At 38.2% G+C, this 16,682-nt stretch overlaps 1 protein-coding gene across 6 annotated transcripts in view; it reads right to left on the bottom strand.

The window, feature by feature from the left end:
* ZNF410 (zinc finger protein 410) overlaps positions 1 to 16,682 on the bottom strand; it is a 38,551-nt gene that overhangs the window by 7,472 nt on the left and 14,397 nt on the right. For 3 of the 6 annotated variants that reach the window (XM_058567322.1, XM_058567325.1, XM_058567323.1), the window contains exons 4-9: positions 14,178 to 14,396; positions 12,493 to 12,684; positions 8,419 to 8,569; positions 7,763 to 7,944; positions 3,360 to 3,449; positions 511 to 636 (exon numbers count right to left, since the gene is read on the bottom strand). In XM_058567322.1, the coding sequence (XP_058423305.1) occupies positions 511 to 636; positions 3,360 to 3,449; positions 7,763 to 7,944; positions 8,419 to 8,569; positions 12,493 to 12,684; positions 14,178 to 14,396 (960 nt within the window). The remainder of the gene's footprint in view (positions 1 to 510; positions 637 to 3,359; positions 3,450 to 7,762; positions 7,945 to 8,418; positions 8,570 to 12,492; positions 12,685 to 14,177; positions 14,397 to 16,682) is intronic. The other 3 variants (XM_058567324.1, XM_058567327.1, XM_058567326.1) reach the window with 3 other exon arrangements.

The raw sequence follows: 16,682 nt of genomic DNA, 5'->3' as shown, positions 1-16,682 counted from the left end.
TGCATCCTTAGAAAGGAATATTTGGAATGAAATAATTAAGGAAATATATGAAAAAGGAATAATAATAAAAGTGAGTTATCAAATACAAGTTAGGGTAAAAAAAGAGTCATGACTGGTAAGTAAAAAATGATTAAACTCTTGTCATACAGAAATCTTTAATACAGTGATACTCAAATGCTGGTTCATGGATCAGCACTAGTTACCATCAAACTTACTAGGGAAACTTTTAAAACTACAGATTCTGGGATCTCACTCCCAAATAATCTCATTTATCAGACTGTTTTGTTGTATTTGGGGGGAGGGGTGGACAAGCAATATGAATATATATGTTTTAAAAGCTTGCATATGATTTTACTATATGGCTACATTTGGAAACCACTAGTCCATCAAATGGGACCAGGTCTCTCCACCCAAAGAAGAATCAGAAAATTTCCAGACAACCAGACAGGACAGTTATTTGGCTTCTTGAACCCAGAAGATCTGTCCCTCCACTATACCCTCTCTCCTCACCAGTTTGTTCCTGCTCTTGACTCCCAGCTGCTCCCATCTGCAAGTGATGCTTTCTCATGTGCACATTCCTGCTCCCACTCTGAGAGAAAGTCTTCCCACAGACTTGACACTGATGGGGCTTCTCTCCTGAAACAGGGACCAGGTTAAGACGGGAGCCAAAAAGACAGGGTACATTTCTGAGAGCAAGAGAATGGACTCAAGATCTAGATGGAGAAGCCCAGAGAATGTTACACTAAACATAAGAGGCTGCTCCTTCTCCCATTCTCTACCTTCCCTCTGCCTCTCAACCTTCAGTACGTGGGGGAAGGCACGAAGAGTATACCAGGAGGGCTTAGCATGCTCACTGCTCCCAGGCCCCAGTCCTTTCCAGACCCACTGTACTGCTGCCTTCACAAAACAACCTCTTTGGTATAAGATCATGGCAGCCACACAGAATATTTACTTGCCTTTTCAGAAACAGTCTTCCATGGACCTCTAGAACATGTACCACCCTCAAGTATTCCAACCCTAGGTTCATACTAGACCCTTTCCTCTTTCCTGCCACCACTCTCACAGTCTTCAACATTTACACTGGTGGTTCTTCTACACAATGATCTAAACTATGCTCTATGTCCTCAAGTCCAAAACTCTCAGTCTCCATTCCACCTACTCAGACAACCACACTTAAAGCAGGGGTCAAAAACTCACATCTACAGGGGACTAGTAGGTAGCAAAAGTACATGAAATGGCCAGAAAATTTCCAGAAAAGGCAAATTGACAAACACAGAAAGTTGACCAGTGGTTGCCTGGGTCTGGGGATGGGAGCAGGAACTGAAAGAAAAGGAGCACACAGGAACTTTTTGATGTGATAAAAAGTGTTCTAAAACTGGTTTGTGGAGATAAATGTACTATTCTATATATTCTATATATTTTCTAAAAATCACTGATTTGTACACTTACAAGGGGTGAATTTTAAGGTATGTGCATTATAAGTCAAAAAAGCTGCCTAAAAAAACTGCAGTCGATTGAAATACAGTGAATATATAGAAACCCATGAATTCAAACTAATACTAACGAGAGAAAAAGCAAAGAAAATGCCACTTATCTGACACTAATAGAAGTAACCAAGCACCAATTTCTCATTCTGAAAACTCACAATTAAAAGAAAAGAATTACACATTTATCCCGCTTTTCCCATGCAAATTAGTCCTAGTTGATAGAGAACTACTGTACAGAAGAATTCCAGCTAAGAAATATGAACAAAATAATAGAATTAGAAAAACCACCATTTACAATCCTAATGAAATAAAAAATTCAGGCATCATTCAGAGATGAAACCGTAAGGCAAAAGGATGCTAGGGAACTTTACAATGTGGGGATCAGGGTGTTACCAACTGAACCCACTGATGAACTTCGACAACCAAGCACTGTGTGCCCTCTGATATGATACAAAATGAAGCACAGAGAACCACCTATAACATATCCTTGGCAAAATCTTTGAACCTCTGAAGCTTTTAAGGCTTACTTCCATTTATAGGAAATATAGGGAACAAGTTAAATGACATAAAAGGAAGCAAACCAACAAATCCAGAATGTGAGACGTTCTATAGGACCAGACCTGACTGTTGTGCAACGTCTATGGCATGAAAAAAAAACTGGGTGTAGACAGATCTAGATTCAAGAAGACTTGCTAACCAAATGTAATATTAGACCTTGCTGGATCCTGCTTTAAACAAACCCACCTTAAAAGACATTTTTGAGACAACTGGAAAAAACTGAACATGGACTAGGTATGAGAGAAAACCAAGGAATTATTGTTAATTTTGATAGGTATGATAATAAGCAGTGTTGTTACATAAGAAAATGTCTTTATTTTCTCTACTTTTATGTATGTTTGAAATAATTTTTTTCATGAGATTTTTTTTTTGCAGGGAAAGATTCGCCCTGAGCTAACATTTGTTGCCAATCTTCCTCTCTCTCTCTCTCTTCTTTTCTTCTCCCCAAAGCCCCCCAGTACATCGTTGTATATCCTAGTTCTAAGTCCTTTTTTTTTTTTAGTTCTCTATGTGAGCCACCACCACAGCATGGCAACTGACAGACGGGTGGTGTGGTTCTGCAACCATGAAGCAAACCTGGGCCACCGAGGCGGTGAGCACCGAACTTTGACCATCAGGGGTGGCCTTGAAATAATTTTACATCATGAAATAAAGTAAAATAAAATTAAAATACCCTATAAGGCAAGCAAAACACATCAGTTTGCCACCTCTGCTTAGAACCTGTCATGATAAAAACTGCTCCATCTCTAGGATCTCAACTCTGAAATTCACATCCCTGACTGATTACATCTCTCCAACTCCCTCACTCCCACTGAATTGTTTTGCTGTCCTCATCATAAATAACTTTCAGTTCTTTCTCTCCACTCCTCCTGTTCTGGTTTCCTTTTGCTTTCCACAGCTAGCCATTTGAATAATTACCTGATTCCATTCTAGAATGTCTCTCCACTTTGAGTTCACTTCTGCCTTTGCAAGTCTCTGCTCTGAATAACCTCCATGGCCCATATTTGATGTAACGTATAAAGCACCCAGCACAGTGGCAAATCAATTTGCTGATCTCCTCAGAACAAGGTCTAGATTAGAAAGCAGTTCAATGGCTCAGCTGAAAATAATAACAATTAGATTTTTTCCCCTTGACTATATGACCCTTTGAATACAATTATCAAGGGCTTTGATTTCTGATTCTGTCATAATGAGGAGGAAAATGTATGGTGAACAGTTTGTTTCTTTTTAGATTTCTTTATACCATCCCCCACCCTTTTATCCTTTTGGCTCTCCACCTTCTCTGAAATCTATGAATGGCACAGGTTCTAGTACCTGAGTGAACCACCAAATGTTTTCGGAGGCTAGAATACTCAGCAAAGGAACGGCCGCATCCTTGAGCTTCACAAAGGAAAGGCTTCTCTCCTAGAGACAGAAAATGAGACAAAGACTCAATCTTCTGATGATTGACTATTACTCTCTTTTTCCATCAATCTTATCCTGTTTCCAGTGACTTACTCTTGATTTCTTGAATTCGTGCTATGTAATCTCAACTGGGCTATCTAACAAGTGTTGCCTCTCAACAATCTCCACATACACAGCCCACCAGACTGCCCCTTTCTTTAGAGTAGCTGCCTCTGAGCATTATACTTCCTTCTCCCTCCTGCCTCAAGGGCTGACTCCCAGCTGTACTGACCTACCATCCCTTGTGAGGATAACAAGATTAACAGTATATATGTACCTTACATCAGGATTTGTACCTTACATCAATTCTCTTCAAGATTCAGTTTCTAGATCTATTTAAGAGTACAGATTTTTAAAGGTTATAAAATAGGCCTTACATAGTCCCATTTTATAAAGCAAACAAATAAACAGAGATGTTTGGTCAGAGGTACACAGAAAAATCTGTAACAGTATATTAAAAGTAGTTACATCCTGATAGTGGTATTATGGATGATTTATTTTCTCCTTTTGCTTTTCCGTAATTTTCATTTCCTACAATATTACTTTGTTATTTTAAAAATCAAAGATAAATGGTGAAAACTGAATAAGGTCTGTAGACTGACAGTACTGTTAACTTTCTGGTTTTGATAGTGTACTATGGCTACATAAGATGTCAGTTTTAGGGGAGGCTGGGTGAAGCGCACACAGAACTCTTTGTACTCTTTGCAACTTCTTGTGAGTCTATAATTACTTCAAAATAAGAAGTGAAAAAAATCAGAGATGAGGTCTCTATTCTCCAAGGGTCACAGACTAATGTGAGAGAGACATATGTATTCATAATAACTTTAATATAAATTCCTGTACAAAAAAGTGATATAAGCATTTAGAAAATGAGGAATTCTGATTGTGATAATTTTTTAAGGAAGCTGAATTTAGGCTGATCTTAAAAGATGACAAGGATGGAAGGGAATTTCAGGCACAAGGAATAGTGTGAGCACAACCTTGAAACTGAGAATGCCCAGGGCAAGTTCAAAAAACGGCAAGTGTGAAGTAATGAGAAATACATAATATTGGTCTCGGCCCCTGGTTCCTGACACAGAACTCCTAAAACCCTTGTAAACAGGGGTCCTAGGAGAATTTTTTGTTCTAACATTTAGTCTTTGATCCCAGTTCTTTATGCAGAGCTCCTAAAATCCTTGTAATTTCTTAAGTGATAAGAGCACTAGAATATTGGTTTTTGACCCTTCCTGACACAGAGTTCCTAAATCCCTAGGAATTTCCTGGGTGATAACAGTGTCTTTTGTTCTAATAAGGTGACTCTTGGTGGGCTCATGGATGGGGGCTGCTCATGAGAAAGATCAAGACATGATCAGACGCTTGGGATATTCAACCCCACCTCCCATTCTCCAAGGAGGGGAGAGAGGCTGAAAATGAAGTTAATGATCAATCATGCCTACATGATGAAGCCTCCATAAAAATCCCAAAAGTACAGGGTTCAGAGAACTTCAGGGTTGGTGAACACATCTATATGTCGGAAGGGTAGAACACCCAAACTCCCCAGGGACAGAAGCTCCTGTGCTTTGGACCCTTCCAGACCTCACCCTATATATCTCTTCGTCTGGCTGTTCATCTGTCTCCTTTATCATATCCTTTATTATATAATAAACTGGTAAACATAAGTAAGTGTTTCCCTGAGTTCTGTGAGCTGTTCTAGCAAATAATCGAATCCAAAGGGGAAGATCATGGAAACCTCCAATTTGTAGCCAAGTCAGACACAAGTTGTGAGTAACCTGGGGACCTAATACTTGCTTTGGCATCTGAAGTGGAAGGAAGTCTCGTGGGACTGAGCCCTTAACCTGTGGGATCTGACGCTATCTCCAGGTAGAGAGTGTCAGAATTGAGTTAGATTGGAGGACACTCAGCCGGTGTCAGAGAGAATTGCTTTGTGTGGGGAAAAACCCCACACATCTGGTGTCAGAAGTGTGAGTGTGGCAGTAGTGCAAGAGTAAAGGAGAAACACAGGAAGAGTGAGTTTTTCCTACTCAGCAAGTAAGGCTGGCATGGTGACAACATGGGAGCTGGGCCTTGAAGTAGGGTGTAGCACTGCTCTAGATTATGCTGTTCTTTCAGACTGTACCACACCATTTAATGTTTGTGACTGTCCAGTGTCCTGTAACTTTTTTGAAAGCTTATTTGTATACTCACACCTATCCTAGAATGCTAGGCACTCAAAAACTTGCCAAATGAATGAACAATATACTCACAAATGATAGAATAAATGTTAGAAAAACAGAAAATTCCAGTAATAAATAAGGTTAAATGTTTAACGAGATGAACTAAAGAACCTTAGAGAATTTAGGAAAAGATTCATCAGAATCTAGTGGCAGGAATGTCTGCATCAACCTGGTTTAGGCGAGACGGCCTTCCTATATGGAAACTGAGAGGATGGTGATTTCGCAGAGAAAAAGGACACGAGAGAAGAGGAGATTCAAGAGGCAATGCTGCATAATGGTTAAGAGCATGAGTCAGTTAACCTTGAGTTCGAATCTTGGCACTACCAATTATTAGTATGGGGAAGATATTTAACCTGAGAATCAGCTTTTTATCTATAAAATTAACATAATACAATCTCAAAACATTATTCTGAGGATTAAATGAGATAATACAAGTTAAATATATTCAGCATAGTGCTTGGCACACAGTAAGCCCTCATGATAAGCCACTAAAATTGGCAGCTTTAATTACTATCATTACTACTAATAAACATCTGAGGTCAGTTCTGACATCTGAGATAAATTGAGTTGTCAGTATTTGAAAACAAAATCTTTGGAAAAGTTTTAGAATCAGATCAAAATTCAAATCCTAGCTCTGCCACTTCTTAGCTATGTAATGTTGGGCAAGTTACTTAACTCCTAATCTGTTTCTTCATCAAGAAATATAGTATCTACTGCATAAAGTTACCTTGAAGATTAAATGACATAATTAATGTATATGTGCTTGGTACATATTAAATTGCCTCAATAAATGCTAACTTTTATTATTATATTAATTATTGAGACTCAGATCTGTGAGGCATCCAGGGAGAAATGATTAAATTGAGGTTGTGAGACTGTGACGAGAGAGCAAATTGAGTGAAATCAGAGCAACCTGAAATTCTGATATTGGTGAACAATCAGAAGATTAATAAGGGAAAGCTAGCAAGAGTTAAAATGAAGGAGAAAATCAGGTCATACTCTGAAGTAAAGGAAAGCATTTTAAGATGTTCACTTGTATCAAATGCTACAAAGATGACGAGCAGCACAAGGATGAAGAGGTTACTGAATTTAACAATAAGACATGGTGAACTCTACTTCTTTCCTTATCTATTCAGCTAGATGTTTTTCTTGTTCTTTCATTCAAACTGCTTTTTTGGAGTAAGTATAGTTTACTCTCTCAAGAAAATGCTGAGAACAGAGCTATTCTGCCCTAAAACATATTCAGTGGTAATGTCAATCTAGAGGGAATCACAGGGACATGCCTGGAACAAATGTGGCTTAAGCTTGGGTTTCACTTTTTAAATGCCCTTTAATCGTACCTGCTGTCATTTTAGCAACACAAGAATAAACTATGAAGAGACAGAGAAAGTGGGTGAGAATAAACTACAAATCCTAAGATAGTCTGGGTTCAGTGATTAAGCTCTGGCAAGAGACTTAGCAAATGCTAGGCCAAGTGGTTTGGAAAGTCACCTTTAAACTCTTAGACTAAGAGTCAGAGTATCTTTATTTTGCTCCTTTGATATTAACATTCTGTTTGACCCAGAACAAGTCACTTCTCCATTCTGTTCCTCATGTTGTGAGGCTCTAACAGGAAAGCAAACTCCTCAACATCAGGGATTATATCTTAGCTTTTGTATTTCCCCCCAACCTGACCCCATTTAGTGCCATGGTTTGTGTAACGCAATAAATGTTACTGACCAAAACTATAACTGTGTAATGTTCAAAGATATTTGGAAACAGACTTATTTTGTCCATATCTCATCATATCATTGTTATCAGAGGAGGTCTTATCTCCCTTCCTACACTTTAGGCTCCTGGAGGCAGAAATCAACACTGTGCTTTCCTCACATACAGGTGAAAGCTCAATGTTATTAAATAAACCAGAGTGCCATGAGGCATTTGAAAAAAAAGAAATTCCATCTTCAGAGTTCTAGCAACAACCCTAGACCTTCATTTCTATTTCCACCTCAGAGCCTTTCCTAAGGATAAGCATTATGCCAAGTAGTAGACTGCCTGCGGAAATGTTGGGGTTGCACACACCTGTGTGGATGCGCAAGTGGTTCTTCAGGTTTCCAGCTGTAGTGAACTGCTTACCACAGCTAGACTCGGGGCACATAAAGGGCTTCTCCCCATTGTGGGTCCTCATGTGGACCTTCAGCCTCTGCAGCACATAGAAGCTTTTCCCACAACCTTCTGCAGGGCAGATGAAGGAGCGATCATTTCTGCAAAAAAAAGAAAAAAATCACATAAGCAATAATACCTGAAAATGCTCTTTGCTAGAGAGGACAAGTCAAATCTCCTATTGACTCTCAAAACAGACAGTAAATCCCAAACCTGGATATATCAGAATCCCCTAAGGTTTGCTAAAACTACAGATGCCCAGGCCCTACCTCTCGAAATACTGATTTCATAGGTTTAGGGTAGGGCCTCCAGCTTATGTGTTATTTTTAAGTTCTCCAAAAAATTGAGTTTTATAATGACATTTGAGAAACTCTTGCTCTAAGATATTTAGGTGCCAAATGTCTCCTTATATATTTGTCAAGAACGAGGAAAACGAGACAACGCAAATCTTTCTATTAAAAAACAAAAGACAAGTGAGCTGGAGTCTCTGCTTTCTTCTGTCAACTGGCGGGACAAGATCTTCTGGAAGCATCAGTGTTCCTGAGTTCCAAGAATGGAATCTCAGATATGCTCACCGATGAGTTTTAAGGTGGTACTTGAAGTGAGCTGGCCACACAAATGTCCGGTCACAGCCTTCAACTGTACACTTGAGCTTCTTTTCCACTTGAGGAAGGGGCCCAGAATCTTTGGGTTGCCCATCACCAGAACCAAGGTGGACATTTTCTCCTGTAACAGAGTCACATATTTGTAATCCATGGAAGGACCCAGCTCAGATACTTTGGTTCAAACAATAAAGCTCCTTTATTTCACTTCTAGTGATCATTAATCAGATCTCTATCTTCATCTTCCCCAGCTCTCTTTGTATTCATTTAACAACAGAAGTGAGAGTGCTCTACATCCTCATCCTCTTACTTGAGAGAACTATCAAAAGCCATCATGCTTTGTTTCACACAACTAGGCCTCTTTGGCAAATGTAAGAAATGTCCAAAATGGTTTCATATCAAAAAGCAGAGTCAAACCTATTTTACATTACACAGACTGGTGGGGAAGTGGGTATATCAACACCCAGAGTGCTACAGAAGATGACTAATGTCATCTTTTACCTAAAGATCTAGATAACAAAAACTTGTATTTTAAGGAGGAGCAGCCACTCTGGCTTAGTTGTGGGCTTATGGTAGTAATTTCTTTTGTAGATGGCCATTCTTAGATTTCTATCTTCTGAAGTCAATTTGGCTGTTTCTATCATTCTAGAGAATACGAATCACCTTCCAATGTCCTGTACCACTCCTCTTTAGTTATAAAAGATTTAAGAATGCAAAAACTCAGCTGATTTTAAAATTTCTAACCACATTATAAAAAGTTAGAGATAATATCTATGGAAGTTTTTTGTTCAATAGAATAAAAGGAGGGGAGGAGAAGAGCACACAGTGCAGTGCCTCCCTTAAATGTAAATGAAATCAATTAGTTAAAACTTTACATAAATTCCAGAATAGCACGTGGTGCTCCATTTCTTTTATTTTCTTCAAGACACAATTAGACATCATAGAGAAAAACATTCATGACCTCTTAAATTCTGCTATAAGCATATGGAGTTTATTTTTCCACTATACATACCCTGGGGAGAAGATTTATATTTCCAAATTTCCCTCTCAAAAGCCAAGAGTAGGATAATATATGTTGGATCCTTCACATTCCCTGGAACCGGACAGTTCATCAAAGGCAGTTTCTGTCCTATTAATCTTATTCTCTTCCTGCCCTACAATCTCCTTGCTGTGCCTCACCAAATGCTACTCATAAAACTAAATGCTCCAAGGTCAGAGTAGAACCTAAGATGCCTTCTGCTAATTATTATTAATTAACTTTTTAAATAAAATATTATCCCACATAGCTTTATTTATTTGAAAAAGTAATACCTACACATAGGTAAATTTTAAACAGCACAAAAGTGCATATACCATAAAGGAAATTTCCCACCAACTCCAGAGCTCCAGCCAATTAATTTCTAATGAAAGGCTATAGAAACCCCATGTTAATTCAGAGATTTAAACCCGTGACAGTTGAGGCGTTGTGCATTCAATTTTGTAGATACAAAGAGAACATGATATAATCATAAAACAGAAAAAAATCCCTCAGAAAAAAGTGAGTTGCCTTGTATTTGAGTCCTTATAAAATCACTCAGTTATAGGAGTGCTCCCTCAATTACTTTGTTTTTTAAAACAATGCACTGTTTGCAGAAGACAGATTAGCTTAAAATGACCTGAACAAATAATAGTGTTGGATATTTAGAGGTCATCTGATAAACTGGTCTCCCACCCCCCAAAAAAGAAAGAGACAAAGAAATTCAATACCTCATATTGCGCATGTTGGATAATACTGTAAACACTTTAAAGATCCTACAGTTATGTCAGTAGGTCTTTGCGTTTGGGATAAAACTTCCATTGAGAGTATCATATAGCAGGGGTCCATAAACTTTTTCTGTAAAGGGCCAGATAGTAAATATTTTTGGCTTTGAGGGTCATATAATCTCTGTCACAACTCACTCAACTGTGCCATAGTAGCAGCCATAGACGATTTGTGTGGACATGCCTGTGTTCCAATAAAATTTTACAAAACCAGGTGGTTATTTGGCCCATAGGCCTTTGCTGACCCCTAATATAGAGTATCATATACGAAATTAAAATATTTCTGTATTTCAATCAGATGGAAGTGAAGATGATGTGCTCTGAAAACCAGTGCTAGAGGACTCACAAAGTGGCTTCAGTAATAACAAAGATATTTATGTTAAAAATGCATTACAATATTGAATAAAATCATTTCATTACATGTTAGCAGGTGAAAAGCAACATTAAATTAACACATTTCATGGTTTAAAATGTGTGTGTAACCAAAATAATAAAATTTTCAAATAGCAACTTAATAGTGTTTAATTTTATCTACATGCCTAAAGGTTTATTTACCTAAGCCCCAAAAAGGCTTTTAGGGAATCATCTCATTGACAAAATCAAAGACTGTCATATTTTGGGGCTCACTTTACATTCAAGCATACAAGGTAGTTGTTAAGTAGTAAGGTAACATATTTTGGGAGTAATAAAAATATCCACACAATGCATTGCTGATTATAAAGCATTTCCCAGATAGAATCTTATTTAATCGCTATTAACAATCCAATCAGATAAGCTACCTGATCTCTATGTTCTGAATATGAGAAAACTGAAGCTAAGGGAGATTCAATTCCCCAGGCAGGGAACTAGTAAATGATGGCACCAGGTCTGGATCCCAGGTCCCCAGATTCCAAATCCCAAGTTCCCTCCCTACACTGCTTCTCACTGGCAAATATAGTACTACTTCCTCAATGCAACAAGGAGATGCTGACGGTGTCAGGATCCAGAGATTAGAAAAAGCATCTCAGGAAGAATCTAAACTTTAGAATCCTCCCAAAATGATAAAATTGGCCATTCTAAGCAGCACTCTGATAGTCACAAACAGAACTAATTATTTTGAAAACTAAAAGAAGTTTGGAGTTCTCTGTGCAGGAAAGATTTAGGTTAATGTTTCTAAAACTAGAATATTCTGAAATATTCTCAGGGATCCTTGAGTTCTGTACGAGGAAATTTTTAATTTTTAATTTTCATTTGCATGGTAATCAAAAAATAATCATAAACATATTCTAGATCATCTACATGAGCTCCAAACAGCTACGTACTAATATGACAGTTCAGTGCTTAAGCTTGGTTTGTGATAACGATAGTTATGTACCTTCTTACCTTAATAATTTGTTGTATTACCTCAATTGTCACAAGTTAATGAGAAAATGTAGAGGCAAATCTAAAACAAAAAGTATCATGGCATGCTACAAAAGGAAAGTTTTTACAGTGGTTTAGGAGTGGTTTAGGAGGGATGTGAATGTGGTCCTCAAACTTTAATATGCATCAGAACCACCAAGAGGGCTTACTACAAGACCGCAAGTTTCTGATTCAGTAGGATGAGGCCTGAGAATTTGCATTTCTAAGTTTCCAGGTGATGCAGGTGATCCACACTTTGAAAATTACTGGATAGAAGAAAGTGGCACAGAGATTTGCAGACATGCTGAAATCAAAAGAAAACAGCACTACAGCTTGTTTGGATATTTATAGGTCATCTGATGAACTGGTTCCAATAAAAAAAAAGCAGCACTATGGTAGCTGCTAATCACTAAATTGCCAAGAGCAGTAATTCAGTTTCAGCAAAACATCATCACCTGCCACACTGACTCAATATTAATTTTATTTTCATTGGTTTTGTAGTTTTATTTCTATTAATTGATAAAATGGTTTTGATTTCATAATGGTATGACAGCTCTAACTATAAGGAACATTACAATAAAAACAATTCAAGATAACACCAGGATCTGTGAAAAATTTTCTTCCTTTAAAAGGGGCTCTGTACATTATTTAAGCTGACAATTGAGAATTGTAGTTTAGTTGATTCTGAACACAATTCTGGCGTGGCTGAGTTATTGCACAGAAAATAAGACAAACAATTTACACATTTCTAACCTTCTGCTCTCACCAATAAAATAACTTGGATTATATACAACTCAAAACATAGCCATTTCATTACCAAAATCTTTGCACAGAATACTGGAAAGGAAAACGCCACAGAGGTCTCACCATTGCTGCTAGTTTTTGCATTCTTTGCCAGTTGTGCACGAGTAGCAGCAATCAAACTGTCATGGGCCAACTCCTGAACCCGGAGGAACCATGGAATGCTACTGTCCGTGCTCTCACTGGAGAGGAAATCATTCCCTGCATCCTCCGCCTCATCTTGTACAAATACTAAGTGCTCGGCTGAAGAGCCCAGACCTGGAAGAAACAAGAGAGTATACGGAAGTTAGCCATCAAGTAATCCTTTTATCAGCCCTGGTTCAGAAACTCTCCGTGTCCTGAATCTGCTATTCCAGATCTTCACCTCTCAGCTCAAGCTTCTATTCTCATACAAGATTAGGCTAGGACATCTTTCCACACTTAGCCTAAACATTGTCTTTATCTTACCCTTTCTTGTATCAGAAGCAAAGCTGTCCTTCCTGGCAATCAGGCTAACCTTCACCTCTCCTCTCCCAATCCTACCCTTCAGCTATCTCCTCTCTCCCATCTGCAACCCACTCCTCTCTAGTGGCCACCTTACAACCTTTAACTCTGTCCAAGCTCAAGTCTCTCTCATATTTACTTTTAAAAAAAGAATAGAAAATTCCCAGTATTTCTCTAGCTATCATCTTCTCTCCTGTTCCTTCCAAGTCAAGTTTCTCGAACAAGTGTAACTTCTAACTTGCATATCCACTTTCTACCTTGCCATCCACTCACCATCTCTTTAACCCTGGCCTCCACCTCTACTAGCTTAATAACAATTGCTCTTGCTAAGGTCACCAGACCTACACTTCCCAGTCCTCATCTCACTAGCCCATCCTGTGGGAGCTCACACGATTTAGTACCTTTTCTTCTTTAAAACTTTTTCCTCCTTTGGCTTCTCCCATACCACTCTCATTCTGTTTTCTTTATCCCTCTCTAGAAGCTCCTTCCTCTTCTTCTCTTACCCTCTTAAATGTCTTTTTCAGGGTCCCAGATTTACCTTCTTTTCTGTTTATGCTCCAGACTACTCTTGAATCAAAGAATCCATGCTCATTGTTTCATACATTTCCTGAATGCTGATTAAGCACCAAAACTACTTATTTCACACCAGACTTCTCTAGAACTCTGGATTTCTGTTTCTAACTCTAAAGGACACCTCCTCCTGAATGTCCCTCGGATTTCTCAACATCAAGAGGTACAAACCAGAACTAATCATCCTCCCCCAAGGCCTGTTCTTCCTGTGCTATCTTGGTGAATGGTGCTACCCAATTTTCCAAACAAGAGACTTTTGAGGGGCCCGGTGGCATAGCAGTTAAGTGCACGCACTCTGCTTCGGCAACCCGGGGTTTCACAGGTTCAGATCCCGGGCGTGCACCAACGCACCGCTTGTCAAGCCATGCTGCAGCAGCATCCCATATAAAGTAGAGGAAGATGGGCACGGATGTTAGCCCAGGGCCAATATGCCTCAGCAAAAAGAGGAGGATTGGCATCGGATGTTAGCTCAGGGCTAATCTTCCTCACAAAAAAAAAAAAAGAAAGAAAGAAACTTTTGAGCCATCCTAGAGTCTGCCCTCTCTCTATACATTCAATTGATCACCAGGTTACACTAATTCTCCAAAATAATAAAATAATAAGGCTTCTTTCCACTTTAAGTATGACTAAATTAAGTATGCCCCATCCCCAATTTTTTTCTTAAGTGTGAGCAGAGTTCAGAAAAGGATAAAGAATACCTGCTCTTGTTAGGTTAAGAAGAATAAAAGACGTGCTATCACTTGGCTGTAGATCTTGCAACAAACTAGGAGGTTCTGGAGTGGACAAAAACTCCGAGGACTTCTGTACAGTCTGAGCCCTCGTCTCCTCTCCGTCTGGGCCCACATTCACCTGAAGGCTTCTCAGCACAGCCGAGGAAGGGACCTCCTTGGAGGAGTTAGTATGATTTGGAGTATCATCTAGTAAAGGGAAATACCACAGCTTTATATAGCACCTATCTCCATGGAGCTCACCATTTTGATACATAGCACCTAATACCCTTGTAACATCCCTTAGTATCTAAGACCCTTATAGGAGCAGGCAGCATTTTCATTTTACAAATACGAAATGTGCCTCAGAAAAAAACAGAGAGATAGCTTTGAGTTCTAAAGGGAGTCAGCCAAAATGTGAGGGACAGATTCCTCCGACACTTGGCAGTAACTTATAACCAACCATCCACATTTGGATATTACAGATCTTTGTCCTTTTACAGCCACAAATCAGTACTTTTCCCTTGAAAAATATACAATGAATACTAACTCAAAAAAGGACCTAAACTTTAAATTATTTTTCTTGGGGAAAGATCCTTCTCTCTAATTTTTATAACATGTATGTGACAATTCTAGTGAGTCATTAGGATAAAAAACACAGCCTGGGAAATAAATGAAATTTTATAGAATCATCAATATGTGTCATTATAGTTCTGGATTTACCCTGGATGTAAAGAAATAATTCAGCACACTTACTGTCTAGAACTTTATTCTAAGGGAAGGGATGAATTTCCAAAGGTTTTGGCTGCAATACAATGAGGAACTGCACTACAGCACTGAAGCATCCAATGTTTTCAGGGGTTTCATTCACCTTTATAAAAGGCAGGTAACATTTTTCTCTCCTTCCTCTAAGGAGATAACAGATAAGATTACAGGAATAAAAGTGGAAGCCTAGGGACAGTGCTGCCATTTCAAAGCCTAACGAAGTCACACAACAATGTGAATGTACCTAATGCCACAGAACTTGTTAAAATAAATGGTAAATTTAACTGGTTAAAATGGTAAATTTTATGTTATGTATCTTTTACCACAAAAAATTTTTTTAAATAAAGCTCATAGCAGCACTGTCTGTCATAGTACGACACTGGAAAATAACTATATATTCATCAACAGCGGCATGGATAAAGAAGTTGGTGTACACCTATAACAGAATACTAGACAACAATGAAACCAAATAAACCACAGCCACACACAGAAGGATGAATCTCACAAATACAGAGTAAAAGAAGAAAGGTACAACAATATACATTCATATGATTCCATTCATTTAAAGTCCAAAAACAGCTAAAATTAAACTGCACTGCTTAGACCTGAGTGGTTAAATTTGGAAAACAAAGAAAAAACTGTCACAAAAGTGAGGACACTGGTGACCTAGAGAAGAACAGAGGCTGTCTTTATCAGGGAGGAGCCCTTGGAGGGCTTGGGAGCTGGTAATGCTCTACTTCTTAATTGGGTGGTAGGTATCTCCTTTATAATAATTCTTCAAAATGTATATCCACATGGGTTTGTACTTTTCTATATCTATCATATATCCCCACTCAAAAGAAAATATGCAAGCCACGCACGGAATGATACACATCTATTTAGAAGGGAGGGACATGAGGTTAGGGAGGTATGTGTAGATACATTTGTGTTTGTAATATTATGTTTCATGAGCTGGGAGGTGAGTACATGGGTTTTCATTTACTCTTATCTATAACTGGTCATCTAAAATATTTTAAATCAAAATTACATCTAAAAGGTAACGTAGAAAAGAAGATGGATGTTTCTGTTCCTGTTTTAATTTCCTTTGTTACTGTTAAAATATTTATTCAATAAATTAATATTGAGAGAGAAAATTCAGGGGGAAAAAAGCCTAATGAAGATGAAAATTTATTAACAACCGGAAATTTTCACTTATTGAAAATCCGTAAGTATTTGGAAAGACTCCTAACATACTAACAGAAAAATAGGAGTTGAGAGACGGAAGACGTGGAAAAGCTAGGAGCTAGATGGGGAAACCTTAAATCAACGTTAGTTGGTTGAATATATCTGCCCTTCTTGAATTTTTAAACATTGAAAAAGATTTTAAAGTCACTTCAAAAATCAAAGAAAAAAGAACATTAGAAGATAGTAACCAGAAAACTCTATAAGAAACAAATATGTTGTCACCAACAGGTTAATACTGACCCTCCCCTTATTTAACATTAATCTTCCAAATTTCAAATCAAGAATCAGAAAACAAAGAATTCATTGCATCCAAAATAATGTTCTCACTAATAGTCAAGTGATAGACTCTCCCTCTTCCCATCCAAAGCTAATTTCAATACCCTTGCTCAGCATTCTACTTCTTCCTACCTCTCCTAGAGCCTCCTCATCAATTACCCACTTTTTCCATCTGCAGCTTCTCTAATTGGCTCTTTCCTCTTAGCATAAAACCACCCTTAAATATTTCAG

This window comes from Diceros bicornis, chromosome 24, assembly GCF_020826845.1.
Source record: "Diceros bicornis minor isolate mBicDic1 chromosome 24, mDicBic1.mat.cur, whole genome shotgun sequence".
Classification (NCBI taxonomy): domain Eukaryota; kingdom Metazoa; phylum Chordata; class Mammalia; order Perissodactyla; family Rhinocerotidae; genus Diceros; species Diceros bicornis.
This window is presented reverse-complemented; position numbering and strand designations above follow the sequence as displayed.